Source organism: Hibiscus syriacus, unplaced genomic scaffold (genome assembly GCF_006381635.1).
Source record: "Hibiscus syriacus cultivar Baekdansim isolate YM2019G1 unplaced genomic scaffold, ASM638163v2 tig00110253_pilon, whole genome shotgun sequence".
Lineage (NCBI taxonomy): Eukaryota > Viridiplantae > Streptophyta > Magnoliopsida > Malvales > Malvaceae > Hibiscus > Hibiscus syriacus.
The window spans coordinates 506,209-524,415 of NW_024062646.1; the positions used below are offsets into that span (position 1 = coordinate 506,209).

Consider the following 18,207-nt stretch of genomic DNA (forward strand, 5'->3'; position numbering starts at 1 on the left):
GGATCTGTCATTGTGGTAGTATTTGAGTTATTATTTCACATAATTATGGTACTTGGAATTAACACCATTAGTTAATGTAAAATTAATAAATGAAGATTGGATAAATTGTTTTGGATATTATTATATTTTAACTTGATATGAATGTACTATTAAAGTTTAATGATCATATTGCTCTATAACTTATTGAGTGGGATTTTAAAGTCTTGAATTCGAGTTATTTTGTGTGTAAAATATATATGCATTGTTAATAGTTAATTTTTTAAAAAAATAAATATTACCATATAATCATCTAGATTATTAAAAAAATATATCCTATTACTCTGTTGAATTATCTACCGACTACATCCTTCATTAAACTTTAAGGTAATGGAAAGATTTGACATACAAAACAATTGCTATTTCGTTTAAACAATTCTGATTAAATGTTGTTTGTTAAAAATAGTATACAAATCTTATAAACTAACTACCATATTTATATACAGAAGAGTTTGCAAGCTAGCAAATACCATATAAAGATTTGACACAACAATTGCTGTCTAAATATTCTCAATTTCTTGTCAGCTTGTGTACCTAAAAATGGAGGATTTATTAATGGTAAATGATTAAGCAATATAATGAACAAGGTTAGGCGAAGAGCCGCAGAGATTCCTATCCAAGACCATGTCCAATCATAGGGTTTGGTGGTGTCGTTTTGTGATGCCTACTTACATTACTCCATCCCTCGCCATGTGCTCACTCATTCAACAATTTGCTATTTTTCCACATTCAACAAAATTACAATCCATATTCTAAACAAACTTGTGAGGGTAAAATGCTAGCTTAAACTTGACATAAAGCATATTTAAAAATATAGTTTAAGTTTTAGATATGTTTGATTATCTGATTAATATATAGTTTGAATTTAATATGTTTAGAAAATTAAGTATATAAAATTTTGTTACGAAATTGAAAAGAAAACGAAGAGTAATAAATAAAATTGTATAGCAAGAACAATAAATTTAATCCACATGTTTCAAATATGTTCAACGTCTCATTCGAATCAAAGGCTATGCTGACAAGAAAACCTAATTTGATAAGTTATTGATACTTTGATGACTTAATTGAAATCAATGTTACAAAGCGATAAATTGATTATAATATTTTAATGATTATTTTGTAATAGTTTGATAAGTTTAATGATTATTTTATAATTATTAAAACTTTAATGGCTAAAAAGATTCTTTTATCATAGTTAAGTGACCTCTTTTATAGCTTTCCACAAAAGAAAAAAAGAAGGCAAAAAGGCCAAAGAGACAAAGGGGCAGTAAAGTATGTTGATGACACTTGTCCCATCAGGTCTCTCAACTCATGAAAATTTGCTTGCATCTTGTTGTCCGATAGTGATATATGTGAGGGAGCTCTAAAAGCAAAAGCAAACATAAATAAATAAATAAATACATATATCCTCCCTTTGATCGCTCAACCACCATCTTTGCATGCTCATATATCATCAATCCCACCATCCCCATTCATTAACTCATGCCAAGCAACGAAGGGAGTCTCTGTTTGATAATGGGGAATGCAGTTTCTTGTGCGCCGTTGATTACTTCAAGTGGCGGAGCAGTAAAAGTGGTGTTCCCAGATGGGAGTTTGCAGATATACACGAAACCAGCGAAAGCAGCCGATGTAATGGTGGAGAATCCAGGCCAATTCGTGTGCGATTCGAGCAGTTTAAAAGTCGGTTCCAGGGTTCATGGATTAACGGCAGATGATGAATTAGAGCGACGCCAGGTTTATTTTCTTCTTCCCATGGACCTGCTTTACTCCGTGTTGACTCAAGAGGAGATGAGTTGGCTCAGTTGCAACGCTAACAAGGCGTTGAAACATGCCAGCTTTAACATCGGGAGGATCTTTCCCGTCGTCTTTACCCATTTTTGTATTTTCCCTTTCGACGCGAAGACGCCGCCGCCGAAGAACTCGGTCGGAAACGGTGCGAAGGATTCCGTCGAGAGGTTCTCGAAGCAGAGATCGTGGAAGCCAGCGTTGGATACCATTCTTGAAACACCCTCCTCGTAGGCAATGTCGACCAACCAATTTTTATATTATTATTATATCTTTGCCTTTGTATATTGTTTTCCTTTTTACATTGTTTGAAATCTTCTCCTAATCATATTAAAAAATCTAATAAATTTAAATTAATGACAGACTGTATGATAGGTCGGCCTCCCTGTTTGCATGATATAATGAGTATTGTTTACATAAATTAATAACAGCTTTCACGGTTTCACCTACTCAAACTTGGCACCTAACTTGTGTGAAATTGTAGTTTAGTAGTATGGTGAATTTCCACTCTGATCCCTGCCTTCGTGTATATCTACAAATTTATTACGAAGATAATGACGAGCAAACAAATAAGATCTTAAAATAAGAATACGGTATACATTTTAAGAAAACACGTAGAAAATTAAATCAAATTATGATCATCCACGCTTGTACATATTTTGTTGATCTTGAAACTGGGAATCAGGGCCACGTTCATTTGTTTCACACAATCAGACACATTTTTTTTAAGACATGATGTAATATCTTAGTATTTGAGATGGACAGTGATCCTCAGCAATGTCTCGACACCATCAGTGACATGTTGACCAGGTGGTATAAGTGGTCGAACCTCGGCAATCCCACAAGCATTCTTAAACTTCCCTGTTCCACTCGTCACAGATACATGCGATACCGTGCTTCCAACTTTGTACACCCCGTAGAAGTTGAGGTTGTCGTTGTATTCCCCGCCTTCGATCATGGCCGTAAACGCCATCATTTGGGTTGTTCCGTCAGCAGAGCTAGCCACATAAACTCCCTGAGCTTTCCCTATCACCTGTGACCCCAAATCAGGGCTAGCAGTGATTATGTCATCGATAACAGTGATCGTCCCGAAGCCTAGTCCCAACCCGTCCGGTCCAAGAGGGACTTGAGGCTGATTGTTTTGGGACGGGTTGCCGGCGAAAGCCGTGCCAGCTAATCCGGTCCCCAACGGGAGACCACTGATGCCATTGATAGTTGGAATAGCACCATTTGCATTGGGTATTGCAACACCACCGGCAGGGGGCAGGAATCCAATTGGCTTAGCAAATGGTACCTGGCCACTATAGATGTTTCCAAGTAAGCCAGTTATTGGCCTTGCTGTGGGACTACTTCCCCCTAGGATATCATGCATGTAGAACTCTAAAATTGGTTCTTCTGCCGCCGCCGCCGAGTTTCCGGCTGCCAAGCATTGGCCCATGTAGACTGTTGCAATTAGCAATGGAATAGTGAAAAATGGAGAGTGCTGCACCAACATTTTTGTAGTTTTTGGTTCTGTGATTAGGGTTTTTGATCAGTATGCCAGACATCATGAAACTTGCTCTTTAAATAGAAAGTATAACATCAGCCTATATATTGGAGTTGTTGAAAGATTATTGGATGGTGAAGTTGTTGGGGTCAACAGTACTTACGTGCACATTTATCTTCTTCGTGCATTAGTTAATATTTTCAATAAGGAGAGGAGAAAATAATATATTTTATTCATTTAATAATATAAACTTAAAATAAAATATTACATGTTAACTATATATATACATCAAAATCTAATCAACAATATATAAATAAAAAATATTTTCATAATTATCTCAAATTAAGTTCAAATTTAAGGGGGGGGGGGAATGACTAAATTTAAATTTTATCGTTAAAACCCGTAGGATATGGATATTTTTGGCATCCCTAGTTTGAGATGTTCCATTTTGGTATAATTTTTCTTGCAGTGAAGCTTTCATGCTATGGGGAGCACTTCGATGATTATGTATTATTTAGTAGGACAATGTTTGAGTCGAAGGAAATGCTTTGGTGTTCCACTAGAGATTGGTTGTCAGTATAGCTAGCATGAAAGCTTCAATGCATGGATTTGGTGGGAATTCAAATGGTGTGGAGTAGTTGGGTGTCGTTAAACCAGTGGAGTGGAGAAGAAAACAGTCACAAACACTGTGTGATAACAATTACTTGCATCAACTGTAAAATTAAAATGCAGTCATGGATTTTGGAATGGAATGGGTTTTCGGATTTATTTGTGAAATGGACCAAGTGATGGATCAGTTTATAAATTATACATTGAGAGAGTAATAAAAAAATGTACGGTGAGCAGAGGAGTCAAAAGGTGTAGGCTTCATCCAACGCCACCGCTACATATCCCCGTGAGCGACACCGGGAATCTACAAAGAGCCCCCGCCGTCGGTGCCTTTTCATCTTCATCATCATCATCACCGGCCGGGGGAATAGCTGCCGAAACAGGAGGCAACACCCTCCCATCGGCAAACAATGACCGTCCATTCCTTGCCTCGTGATGCTGCTCGTCATGCGCTGTCCCCATCACTCCCTCAAGCTCCGCCGCCTCCGCACCGTAAAATGCCCCGTCTCCGAACCTTCTCTCCACCTCTAGAAACTCTCCGAGAGAAGCCGCTTGGAATCCACGTCCCTGCATATCTGCCACCACTTCCTCCGCCTCCTCACTAAACGCTCCGCGCCGAACGCAGCCGTCAGCGCTCTCCTCTTCTTGGGTTTAGATAAGGAAGCCGAACCAGCGTTCGCGGGTTGTGTCTCGAGGTGGTGTCGGGAAGGAGCTCGGAAAGTAACAGCTGGGAAACTCACTCCCATTAAAGTACCCAATGTGGTGCTTCTATCATGGAAAAACGAACCTGTCGACTTCATTCACACACACACACACACAAAGAACAAGGAAAATGCCAAACTGAACATCAAAAGAAAACATGGGGAATTCTTTTATATAATGCATGGTGCAACAAGATTCAACCAGTACAATTATTTAAAAGAAAACTGAAAATGGGTAATGAAAACTTACCTCAGTATCGAGATCGGAGGAGGAGACAGATGAGATGGTGGGGGAGGACGGAGGCAGTGGCAGATCAGAGATCGGATCTAGCATTTTTGTTGTTGAAGATGGGATTTGGATTTTTTAAGAGAAAAGACATTGGTTATGGATCGGCTAAATTGGAGCTAGAACAAGAAGATAGGGCTGAAATGGTGGTGTGATACCGACACATAAAGTGTTGTTTTTTTTTCTCTTTAGCTTTTGAATTTGTGAATTACATCATTATTGTCCACCTATCTTTTGCTTTTCTTTTTTTGTTCCACTTTATTTTAAATTCTCTGAATGGTTTCTATTGTGACCTATCCCTATCAATTTGTCTGAATAGATTGATATCAAACTTTGAATCTATTAAGGCTGTTCATCAAGTCTGGCAGCAATGGGTTATTATCTTCTTCCTAATTGTATTATTGGGAGTTATTATCTTCTTTCAAAAAGATATGTCGGATAGGATATACAGCGTCACCGTTTAATGATTAATTAATATATGTAATCAGCTTATATAACAGGTAATTGCTTCTCTAGATGTTAAGAGTAGCTTTCCCTGGTATTTTTGCTAGTGAGCGATATCAAGCAATATAAATTATCCAATCAATTATAATTGGGTGTGTATATATCCTCTGATTGAGATATAATGAACAGAAATCAGAACATAAAAGGATTTCAACTCCTGAGAACATTATATTCCTTCCCGTGTTGTTATGAATCAGGTAAAAATTGCACAGAAATATATCTAAGATCCAATCAATTTATAATTAAAATACAAGTTTAGAAAACCATACATACAAGTTTCAAACTCAATATAAAAATCAAATATGACCTACATGCCCCCTAATTACACATTATACCGTACTCTGCAAACACAACCGAAGTAACTCCCCAAACTGAAGTTGATATATGCACTGGATCGATTCTTTTAGCCTGAAATGGTGAGTAAAGAATGAGTTTTGGGAAGCTCAGTAATACAAAACTACCACAACAACAACAATAGGCCATCATGATTAGTAAAGCATAAATTTCCTTAGCGGGACAGTCATCATCAGATTCTAACAGTAAATTCAGATTCCAATAGCTAAGTCTTCAGCTACAAACAAGAATTTATGATCTGAAGTAAGTATTCAGAGAGAGACATATTCAGAAGATTGAATTGGGGAGTCTAGTGTGTTCCAACAAAACAAAGAAATGTGTACATAACCTTTAAAAATATTAGTAGTTTAAAATATATTTTAAAACCACAGTAATACCCTCTAACCGAACACCGATATACAGTTCCCCATAACTGCATTCAGAAAGGACTTACCCTAGGCCCATTAGGTGTAGGTGTCAACCTAAGGGAGCACCTTGGGTCCATAAGGTCTTACCCTAGCCGAAGCATAGGTTCCCACCTGAGGGGTATGCCCTCAGGCTCATAAGAACTTACCCAATGCATACAGCAAATAAGCCACCCTAAGGGAGTACCTTAGAGTCCATAAAGTCTTACCTCTAGGCCCATTGGGCCCAGGAGCCCACCCAATGGTCGCCTTAGGTCCATAAGAAATTACCAATTGATCGGTGTTGAACATATATAAGGAATTATCAGCTTGATCATAAATGAACCTGCAATAAGGAATTACCAACTGATCGGTGTTAAACCTATATAAGAAATTACCAGCTTGATCAAAACTGAACCTGTAGAGACTTCATACCAGATCCCAGAGTACCCCGAAGAAAACATTTTTCAGACAGTAACCAGTGGTAGAAAGAAATCAGAGTTCATATATATTTATTTATCAGTAAAACAGTAACCATAGAACACATATCATATAGTCATAGTTCATAAACAGTACATCAATACTTCAGTAAATATGTAATTTTGAAAAAACACATTCTAAAACAGGTAAAACAATTATATGGCACATAAGGAACACACTAGAGGATACAGTTATTTTCCGGAGGTACTTAGCAATTATCAAGCGGGGGAAACACGAAACTTCTGCAAATTGATTGAATTTCATAATGATATCCTTATAGAAAGGAAGTTTAATAGCAAGCGGATTCATCAGTCAATAGGGAAGTGATTTATCAAGATCATATCGTATTCATATATTTTTCGGAGGCACTAAGTGATCAGAAAGGCATTCAGAATCTTTTACATCCGAGTTATTGAAGATCTAGATATAACATGAGTGTTTCTATTATTCAGGCAAATAGGAGTATTTCTGACATTTTAATTTCTGATGGATTATTAGTAACTTAATCCAATAAGGGTAAAACGATAGTTTGCATTATTCCGAATTTATACCGAATTATCTTGATTTCGAGTCAAACCGTACTAATTGATCTCCACCCTGTAAAACTTGTCAATATTTCGAACTGATATACTTCATGAATAATCACTTCTTAATATTTATTACACTGGTTGAACTGGTCACTTTCAGAATCACCACTGAACGGAACTAGAGGAGACGATCATGTATTCTATGGTATTATACATTTTTGTGATGTATTAGTATCAAGAATACTCATCACACTCGAGTTATGCTCTATAACCTTCAAGAACGATACAACTTAAGTTTGTTTCTAGAATTTATCCAAAGACATTCACTTATTCCAAGTTGTTAGAATATTTGGGTCGCTACAACACTCGAGGTTAGTTCGGTCATCTTAGAGTTTAAGGTATTCTAATCCTTTTGGGGTTTAGGGGTATTTCAATCATTTGAATATCGGCTGTTATTTTAGTTATTTCACAACTCGAAGGCATTTCAGTAATTCTTTTCAATCCAAACATATGCACTTTTACCGGTAATTGGTCAAGTATGTCATTTCTAGATTATTTTTCACCTTCAAGGGCAATCTTGGTCTTTTTACAGTGCAAAGACATTTTTATAATTTTACTTCATAGAGCTATTTTTGTAATCTCTTAATCAAGTATTCACCGCATTTAACCTTTAAAGAAATTAATCAGAATTTTGGATCCTGAGGTCAATTTATTTACTACATAATCCATGAACTTAGAATTATTTCCGATCGATTTACCAATTTTTTTTCGAGTTGTCTGAGTTTTCTACAGTGTTCTGCCTTTATTCCATATTCAGTTTGAGTCAAATGATAATTAAATACACCTAATTGACCAATAATTTTCATTCATGCATTTACCAATTATCAATGAGTTTTAAAAAGCATACAAAAAATAGTAGTAGAGTATTACCTCAATTTTTGAGCATCCTCGATTAACCAATTAAACTACATTTGATCACCCTCGAACTTAAATTCTACGTCCCATAATATCTCGGATACATAGACAAACCAATTACATTAGAAACAGAACTTAAACGTAATAAATCGTATTGAATTGGGAGATAAAATACCGAAAAATAGCTTACAAAGTTCGAATTTGGCAAAACATACTTTGGATTCGGACTCAGGACGTCGAAAAACATAACATATTACTTTTAAAAAAATTTAACTTTTTGGTCAAAGTTAACAGTCAAATTCAAAGCCAACGGTCAGGTCAAACTAAACGAGCTGATTCGCCCGAGTTGACTCAGCTTGACCGGTTCGGGTTGACTCGGTTCTGTCCGAGTTGATCAGACATATTCAAATCGGTTCGGGAGCAGGCTTCTTGGAGCGAGGACAAGCCCCACGCGCACGTAGCGATGCGTGAGACGACGAAAACGATTGGGGTGATCGGTAGATTATTCTACGGTCTTCAAAACACCATAACATTGCACTTCAACGCATTAATAGCCAAAACTCACTGAAAAAATAACCGAATAAAATAATTGAAAGCTTACCCACGGCGGACGGCGAGAACGACGACAGTGGACGACGAACCTGAAAAAATTTTGAGAAGAATTTCTTGGGGAACACAACGGTGGCTGTCATGAGGCTAACCGATAGCTGGAGCGATCAAAAAATGAGGGAAACTAAACAGAGAGTTTGGGTTATCGACGAATCATTCAAAAGCTCCTCAATGGCGGACGACGGGGTATTACAATGGGTTACCGACTGGGCTTGCTTCACGACGGCCCAATGCTTCAAATGGTACCGGCGGTGCACCACGACGTCGACCGTGGCAAGTGAATTGTGGTGGCCAGAGTTTGGGGGTTAAGGTAAATATTTTGAGGTTTTTGGGGTTCTATCAAAAACACACTGGGGGGATTTTGTTTTGGGTATATAACCTGAGCCAAAATATAATAAAACATATATTTTATTAATTACATCACATATAGGAACCTAGCCCCCTCAACCACCTTATTCCCATTTTTTAAATTTTCTTCTGACAAAAAAATTAGGTAAATTCAAGACGTTTTTACGCAAAAATCACCCTGACAATAATTAATTATCTGTCAGACACTGTTTCAGAAACTTTTACCGATCTAGCAACCTTTGCAGAAAGGCACGGATCATCATCTGCGTCTTTTCCTGTTGTGGCGCCACATAAGGGATGATCTGTGTCTTTCTGGGAATCTGACACGCGCCTGAAAGGCACAGATCACCATCTGTGCCTTTCAATTAATTTTCAACCATTCACACCTCTCCCATTTATTACTCCATCCGGCCAAACTCATCCCCCCATCCTTATAAATACTCATTTATTTCTTCATTCAAACACACCAAATTCTCAAATCATCTCAAACCATCTCAAAGGCCAAACCCTCTTAAAGCTCAAACTCGGTCAAATTTTATTTAAAAGGTAAAATATTTTAGTGTATTATAATAAATGAATAGTTTAGTATTTTATTAAATTGTATTATATTTACTTTTTATTATTTTTTGTAGTTATAAAATAGAAGGCGGTATGCTTCGTTTAGACGAACATCACATCTCCAGGCATTTTGCTGATATAGTAATAATTTAAATTTTATTTTAATTTTAATTATTGTTAATATTTTATTTATTTAATATTTTAGTATTAGTTAAATATTAATTTCTATAATATTTATTAATAAAGAGACCGAATCTTAGATCCCTTTATCCATAATTTTAAGTTAGAGATATCAACCCGTGTCTGGTCGTATTTAGTCGAGGCTGGATTCGGTTACGTAGCCAGATACGAAGGGCATTATAATGTAGAATCGAACCTGATTTCTGCATTGGTCGAGAGGTGGAGACCAGAGACACATATTTCATCTTCTGTACGAAGAGTGCACAATTACGCTGGAGGATGTTTCTATGCACTTGGGGCTTCCGGTAGATGGAGATGTGTTTTCTGGGGTGGTGCATGGTGATTGGTATTCATTGTGTCATGAGTATCTTGGAGGTGTCCCGCCTAATTTTAACGATGGTTGGATTCCGTTAAATTGGTTGGATGCAACTTTCAAGCGTTTGAGCAGCGACGCCTCGGAGGAGCATGTTAAAATGTATGCATGGGCTTACATACTACAGCTAATAGGAGAGCTCCTAATGTCGGACAAATCGTACAACCAAGTTCATTGTATGTGGTTACGTCACCTCACCGATTTTTATCTGGCTGGCACACTAAGTTGAAACTCGACAGTTTTGACATTTCTCTATAGGGAAATGTGTCGAGCTACTAACTATAGAAAAAATGCTATCGTCGGATGTCTCTTTTTGCTGCAGTCTTGGGCGTGGTATCGCATGCCCTTTTTATGACTGGTTGTAAAGAACTTGTTGGTCTTCCCGCTATTATTGAGGTAATTATAATATTGATTTCATAGATTAATAATTTTATATAGTATATAATTAAATTTATTTCATTGAATAGGTAATCTATTGCAAGGAAAGATCATCGGGGTTTACCTGATGACTTATAATCAATTAGGCTACTCATTGATCAGAAGGTTGGTACATAGATATGTATTTAAATAACAAAATCTATTTTTAATTATCGTTATATAATTATATTATTATTTTGATAAGAATTATATATATTTGTTTTAGTTTGAATGTGTTCCTTATTGTACTAAAGAGATAAGGATTTGTATCCCACACGACTTAATAGATCCATTAGATGTTTGGATGGTGATAGTCCCTCTAATCTGTTATGTGATTGACGAGTGACATCCCATTGATCGCGTGCTCTGCCAATTTGATTTTGTACAATTAATTCCGGAAGCACCTAAAAATCTCGACGATTTGCATAACACCGATCAACGCAACAAAAAAGAAGTGAACTGGCTGCTAAAACATTATGAGTGGGTCATGATATGAGAGGGCCAAAGTGGGCTCCTTCCCCGTACAGAACTCATTTATGTGGACCATTTGACGGTTGCAGATAGTTATTACGAGTGGTTCAACAGGAACGGGAAATCGTTCCTATTTTTCGAGGAAGCACGAGGTGGGAGCATTCATCGACGTCGACAAAGACGTCCACCATCACAACCACATCATCCCCCGACTTGTGGACGGAGAGCAGGCGCTTCCGGTTCGTCCTCAGCTACATCACCGAAACATTCATAGCAGTCACCTTCTACACCGTTTACACTCCGTAACCGTTTCATATTACTCCACAGCCATATCAGATACTGCCACCGTCGCAGAGTTATATGACCCCTCTTGGAGGATATTATGGTTCAATGTTTACATATCCAACTTGGGGTTCATATGCTGGTTTTTTGGCGAGTCCAGCTTCATCACCGATGGCCACCACACAGACATCTCCTGTATAGTTTTCTGACTCATCGATATCGGTCTTCTCTCAGTTTTCCCAGTTTTCTATGAGCGGTGGGATAGTCAGTCATATACCTCTAGGGTCCTTATTCTATAGAGGTGCTACATCGTCATTCGTCCCTCATCAGCAAAATGTATCTACTCCTGATGATGATGATGATGGTGATGATGATGATGATGGCGATGATGATGACAGTGAAGAGTCAGAACAAGTTATACGAAGAAATCTTCCTCGAGACAGACAACTACCGCCCTGCGGAACACATTCAAGATGCAAACATCTATATATTCATATATTAATTTTTTGTATTTATTTTTTTATTTATAAACATTTGTAATTTTTTAATTATTTACCTTTTATTACTTAATTTATTTTATTTATTACTTAATTCAAGCAAATGGTTTTATTATTTTGTTTTTTTCTTCATTACTTAATTCAAGCGAATAGTTTTATTATTTAGTGATTTTTAATCCATTGTTTTGTATCGTTTTATTGTTTTATTAATATGTGATGATCAAATGACATTAACTTAAAATAAATGTAAATTAAATTACAAAAGCATATCTTTCATAAACAACAACTACATTAAGCACAACATCAATGGTTACTTGATGAGAAAAGAGATGAATATTTTTTCTACTGTGTTCTGGGTTTCTACAATGCTCATATCTTTTGTTTTCTCTAGATGTTTCTCGAATATCTATATCACAATGAATTCGAGTGGATTTTGGACGACCACGGTCCCTCAATAAGAACGAATCTAGAATAATCAGAAGTCAATTCTGAACCTCATTTTGGTCTTTGTCATTACCTATGGGGGGAACTCAAATTCATATACCTTAAATACTTGATAGTAGGTATACAAGATCCACAAAACGGTTATAGTCTTGACAGGTATGCGAGCAAACTACTATGACATGAGAGCAATGATACTTCAGAGCTTGAAAAACCCTACAGTCGCACCATCTGTCTCGTAGATTAACTCTTAACGAGTTAGCTTGAATCCCTTAAAGAGGTCGCGGGATCTCTGTCACACAAAACAATTCATGGGTTTTAGAGAAGCTTGTTACAAACATTCCATTGGATGCAACAATTCTTTTTTGTAGATCTATAATTAATCTAGGGTGATAGAAATGACCGTTTTGCATCCATGTTTGAACTTATCCCCCGAACTTGGCGAAATGCGCTCCCAAACGAAAATATGTCATTTTTACCAAAGTCATTACTAGTAAAAGGTGTGTCTTCTTTAAGGTCGAATTGATTGTCTCAGCCAAGTTGGTCGTCATATGTCCATATCGATATTTACCATCATATGCATTTGTACACATTTCTTTATTGATGAGGATGATGTAATTGTATCATTCCTCGTTCTTTCCCGCAACTCTTGAAGCATGGACTCATATATTTGAGGTAGTAGTTCGTAACCTGAGCATCAAATGTATAACTTACTAAATTTGTTTCCATAAAAAATAAAAATGATTGACAAAAAAATAACATTATGACATACCCATGCGCACAAGTAATTGACGTTCATAATTCTTCTTGAACTTTCCATGATAGTTTGCAACAATGTGTCGGATACAGTACCTATGTTGGACATAGGTTGGTTGCCACATTGGACCCAAAAAATTCATTGCTACTTTGATCACAGCTCCGCGATCCGAAATGATATAAATTTTTCCCTCGTGATAACATTTAAGCATAAATTTTGGAGGAAAAAAGACCAAGAATCTATATATTCTCCAACAAGAGCAAAGAAACTGGAAGAATGTTGCGATTATCATCTTGGACAATTGCAAATAGTAAAACTTGCTTATATTTTCCATACAAGTATGTCCCGTCGATTTGGACCACAAGCTTACAGTATTTCATAGCATTAATGCATTATGGGTAAGTAAAAAAAAACGGTATAATTGACATAGATCACGAAGCAGTCGATCATTGTGATATGCATGGCAAGTTTCGAAATCCATAATTATCCCAAGATTCAACATGTGCACCACCCTAAACCAACTTGATAGTTCGTTGCAAGATGCATCACATTCGCCGTGAAGTTTTTTAATGGCATTCTGCTTTGCTTTCCGTGCTTTCTTGTATGAGACAATATACTCATACTGTGATTATATAGCTGAAATCAACACAGCAGTAGTTATATGAGAGTTTGCTTTTACCATGGACATGATGGCTTGACAAATCATGTCGGAGTCCAAGTTGGGATGATCCTGGTTGATACCTCCAGCACAGCATGTGTGAGGACCGTTGTATATCATTAATTCTCATATATTGTTTTTCATCTTCCTCTTTGATACGCGAACCATCCAATTGCATCCGTTATCACGTTGGACACAATGGAATACATACTTTTCGGTAGTAGAGCGATCGACTTTGGACGGAACAAAATTACGAATATTGTAATTCTTAATTGTCATCATCACTTCTTCTTTGCATGAAAACATCATTTTTTATATAACTTACCATCATTAACTGATGAGTTAAATCCATAATCACCAAAATTAGGCATATCCACAAATTTTGGCCCGTATATTGTACCATAATCAGCTTCATACATGTATGTTAGAGGTTCAGTGTGTACCACATTTTTAGGAACTTCATCTACATCATCATCATTATCGGAGTCTATGTTGAACTACGGTGATTCTGGGTGAACGAATAGTCCAGTCTCAGTACCATCCGCACCTGACTCACGAAGAGGTTCTTCTGGTGGAGATGAGGGTTCCTCCACTCTGTTGACATTTAGGTCGAACAAGTTGGTAGTTGCATGCATTCCCCTTGAACTTTAAGGCATCTCGACATTGAGGTCGAAGAAGCTCGCAGTTGAATGTCTCCCCCTGGAGCTTGAAGACATCGTGTCAAATGGGTACTGCACAGATTGTTGCGTCGAAGGTCTCCATATTTAGGTCAAAGAAATTGACAGATAAATGCATTCCCCTTAAACAGAACGCGATGTTGCCATACATATTGTTTGTGAACCCACCTCGGTACAAATAGTAAGGAGATGCTGATGAATGTCTCTCTATTGAACTTGATGAGATGGCACCATGATGCAGATTTCCCATTATAACGTTAAAATCATTACACATTACTATAGTTGGGCTGTCAACTTAATCAACTTGTTGAGCCAGCCCATAGTGGGAGCATAATGACATACCACGAACAGCACACACTTCAACAAATTTCGCATATATCTCTGTATCGACGTCTGAATAATGATTTTGAGAATCAACCATCATTGCAACATCGTCATCGTTCAATAGTTCGAATATTGTATAAGTTAACGGAAGCATCGATGTTGGAAATCTGTACTGAAGCGAGACCAGTCTTCTAGTACTTCCAACATGAATCTTCCTTGAAATCTTCGTTATCAGCTCCTCAAGAGTTATGTTTCTCTTGAAGGATATTTTGACAGAATAATTTGATATGAACACAACGTCGGTTTCATCTTCCCGAATTTCTCTATCATAGTAAACAATAGCTGAAATACGCGTCATTCTGAGAGTTTGGAAGATTGAGAGTCTTATATATGCAAAAAAATAGCTGAAATACGCCTAATTAAATAAATAGTATATGAATTAAAATGTAACCTAATAAAAATATTAAAAATATTAACAATAATTTAAATAATATAATTTTATATTATTACTGTAATGACAATAATGTCTCGATGTATGATCGCAATTTCCAATTTTACAACCGCAAAAAATAATAGAAAATAATTAGTACAATATTTTTTTTTCAAATAATCATATATAAAATAAATATAATATATTAAAAAATTACCTTAAAACGAAATATCGAATGAACTGGTGAAGCAAATATATGAAGAATTGATGGGGTGATGTTTACGATTGAAGGGAGTCTTATTTATAGGCGAGGGGAGAGTTTAAAGACCGAGAAATTTGAAACCAATAATGAAATGTGCGGATGGTGATTCCCAGAAAGTACGTGGCGCCAGCTCGGATAAGACACAAATGATGATCCGCGCCTTTGCTTACGTGGCGCCACATCAAGGATGATCCGCGCCTTTTTGCAAAGAGTTCTAGATCGATAAAATTTTCTGAAACGGTGCCTGAAAGGTAATTAATTCCTGTCAGGGTGATTTTTAGGTAAAAATACTTAAATTCAGGGTTAAGTCCCTAAACTTCCTAGATTTTCAAAACTAGCCCAAAAAGTTCCAAAAACTTATAGTTAAGTCCTTAAAATTAATAAATTTTAATTTGAAAATTGGGGGTGTGACACATACAACCACCTTTTTCTCTGAATGCATGCATACACAAGAACAAAGGCATCAGCGATTCAGCATCCACAACCTTGATACTATGGGAGAAAGAAAACGAATGAAATTCATGCAAGCATAATCAAAAGATGTTGTAACATTGTAAACTATGGACATACTTTCTCACAAAATTAAGGATTTTACTTTTAGCCATCGAGAAAGGAAAATCAAGACATGTCCTACAAAGAAGTCAAGGATTCTGGACAAACAAACATGCACAGAGACTGCAACAAACAATATCATTGGCAAATACAACCTGTTTCTGCATCCTTTAAACATGCCAACAAGCATAAGTGGTAAATGAATTGTGCACTACATAGAAGTCAACTCATCACAAAGATCAATCCCATTTATCTAAAGTTTCAAGCTAAGAACAACCAAAATTTACCAGGAATTGAAAGAACAGAACTTTTCAAAGAATAAGCACAAAAATTGCCACTTGTTTTCCTATGCTAAATAATATATGAACACCAAACCTAACAAGCATTTACGGAGATCATAGAGACATTATAAGCGGTATAAAAACAGTAAGAAAGTAGATACCTTTCGCTGACATAGTTCCTCCAGTTACACAACCAGCAATCACAGTATTTGTGGTGTAATGTTTCGCCCGAGCCTTTAATAACAACAATGAATACACGAGTTCAGTTTCCAATTCCATTTCAATGTGTACGTGTATGCGTGTGAATGTAGTGTGTTTGAATTCTGACTTCTAGCTTCTGTATACTACCTTCTCAACAACACATTCAACAGCAGAAAAACAACGCCCATAACTGCAAATGTTTTTGCAGAACTCCAGCTTCTTGTCCCCATTTGCTTTAAGTTATAAATTAACTGTTGCCTTCCACTCATTTGTTCTTGCATTATAGGATTATCCAATGCACCCAAAAACATCCCCATCATGAATCCCAACCCACCTCCTGCAAATATCATCAAATATATTAAAACCCTAAAACCTTACTTAAACCTCCCAATAAAACCAAGAGAGATTAATGCAAAAGGTAAAATATTTACTACTTTATTCCAATAATTCCACATAAAAACAATTTGAAATCCATCAAATTCAAATATTTAATAAACTGTTCAATTCTTTTCCTCTCTTTTTCTTGATTACCAAACAAATTATCAATCATAAAGATTCTATTTTTTTGCTGAATCAATAAGAACAATTTTATTTTAGCATAGAAACACAAATACAAGCATAGATAAAGATTCTACAACATCAGCACAAAAACATAGAAACCACTATGCCTAAAGCAACTCGTCTGTAAAACTCAGCTAAAGAATTAGCTCCCCTAATCCAATCAAACAACCCTACAGCTGCACTTTGATCGATCAACGCAAAGCTATAAACATCATCCTTTGATTCAATGGCAATTAGCCACTTTATCGCGGCAAATTAAATGAAATAAACCAAAAAAAAGTAAAGATACTAAAGGAATTAAATGAAACCAGAATTTGGGACTTACCCATGACTACACTAGCGACGCTACGAACAGCACAGTTATTCCAAACTTCTTGAGCACGAATCTCCTCCATGTTTGGCATACGAATAGCTTGAATCTGAGACTGCTCTGCTTCATTTGAGCTTGGAACTTGGGTTTTCAAATCGTTTTCAGAATTGGAAGCCGCCATTTTTAAACAAAACTCCAACTCCACAGAATAATACTGAAGAAAAGGAAATGGTGGTGGGTTGAGCCGCCGAACTTGGATGGAAGTTCTCTTCTAATTGTTGAAAAAGGCAACTCCTAGGCCTGGGCTGGAATAACTGTATCGCCAGAAACGTATTTTAGCAGACTTAATTGGACTGGTCCCTTTTCTCTTGGGTTGGTTAACTAACTTTTGGCATCTCTGTCTTGTTGGTAAGAGCGCAAGTTCTTAATCTTGTGGTCGTGAGAGCGAGTCTCATGATGGATAATTCATAATTTGATTGATGGAGGTCTCCCACGAAAGTTGATCTCAACTGATGTTGGGGCATTTACTATCCTACCTCCCCTTATCCCATTACATATGAAATAGGATCAGCTAATTTTCTCTTGTACTCTTGAGATGATCGATTGAAAATCTAGTCCCAAAAAAAATAGTTTATACATTTAAACAAACAAAAAAAACAACAATGCCGAACAATTTACACAATTTTATATAGAGAAAATAACCTCAGTGACCAAAATCCCATATAATATACGATTTTAACCAATTTTTTCCGGATTTGCCAAAATGACCAACAAAATCGCAATGCGATCACTAATTCGCAATGCGATCTCCATTATCGCAAATCAGTTTCTAGATTCGCAATGCGATTTTCCAATTTTGCGTTGCGATTTTCCCAATTCGCAATGCGAATAAGTAAATCGCAATGCGAATTTGGAAAATCGCAATGCGAATTTGGAAAATCGCAATGCGATA

The 18,207-nt window shown here is 36.6% G+C and overlaps 3 protein-coding genes and 1 pseudogene across 3 annotated transcripts; 1 reads left to right on the top strand and 3 right to left on the bottom strand.

Annotated features, from left to right (window-relative positions):
• Window positions 1–1,457: 1,457 nt before the first annotated feature.
• LOC120114903 lies at window positions 1,458–2,191 on the top strand. The gene has a single exon (XM_039135681.1). It carries the CDS (start codon window positions 1,519–1,521, stop codon window positions 2,053–2,055), a length of 537 nt encoding a protein of 178 aa, XP_038991612.1. The 5' UTR covers window positions 1,458–1,518; the 3' UTR covers window positions 2,056–2,191.
• Window positions 2,192–2,523: 332 nt separating this feature from the next.
• LOC120114901 (dirigent protein 16-like) lies at window positions 2,524–3,337 on the bottom strand. Its single transcript, XM_039135678.1, has one exon. The coding sequence runs from the start codon at window positions 3,314–3,316 to the stop codon at window positions 2,567–2,569; it is 750 nt and encodes a 249-aa protein (XP_038991609.1). The 5' UTR covers window positions 3,317–3,337; the 3' UTR covers window positions 2,524–2,566.
• Window positions 3,338–4,065: 728 nt separating this feature from the next.
• LOC120114902 (uncharacterized protein At3g17950-like) lies at window positions 4,066–5,061 on the bottom strand. Its single transcript, XM_039135679.1, is given in 3 exon segments — window positions 4,066–4,467; window positions 4,470–4,710; window positions 4,868–5,061. Coding segments are annotated over 3 exon segments (618 nt in total). The 5' UTR covers window positions 4,952–5,061; the 3' UTR covers window positions 4,066–4,174.
• An 11,170-nt stretch (window positions 5,062–16,231) lies between these two features.
• LOC120114877 lies at window positions 16,232–17,523 on the bottom strand (annotated as a pseudogene).
• Window positions 17,524–18,207: the final 684 nt, after the last annotated feature.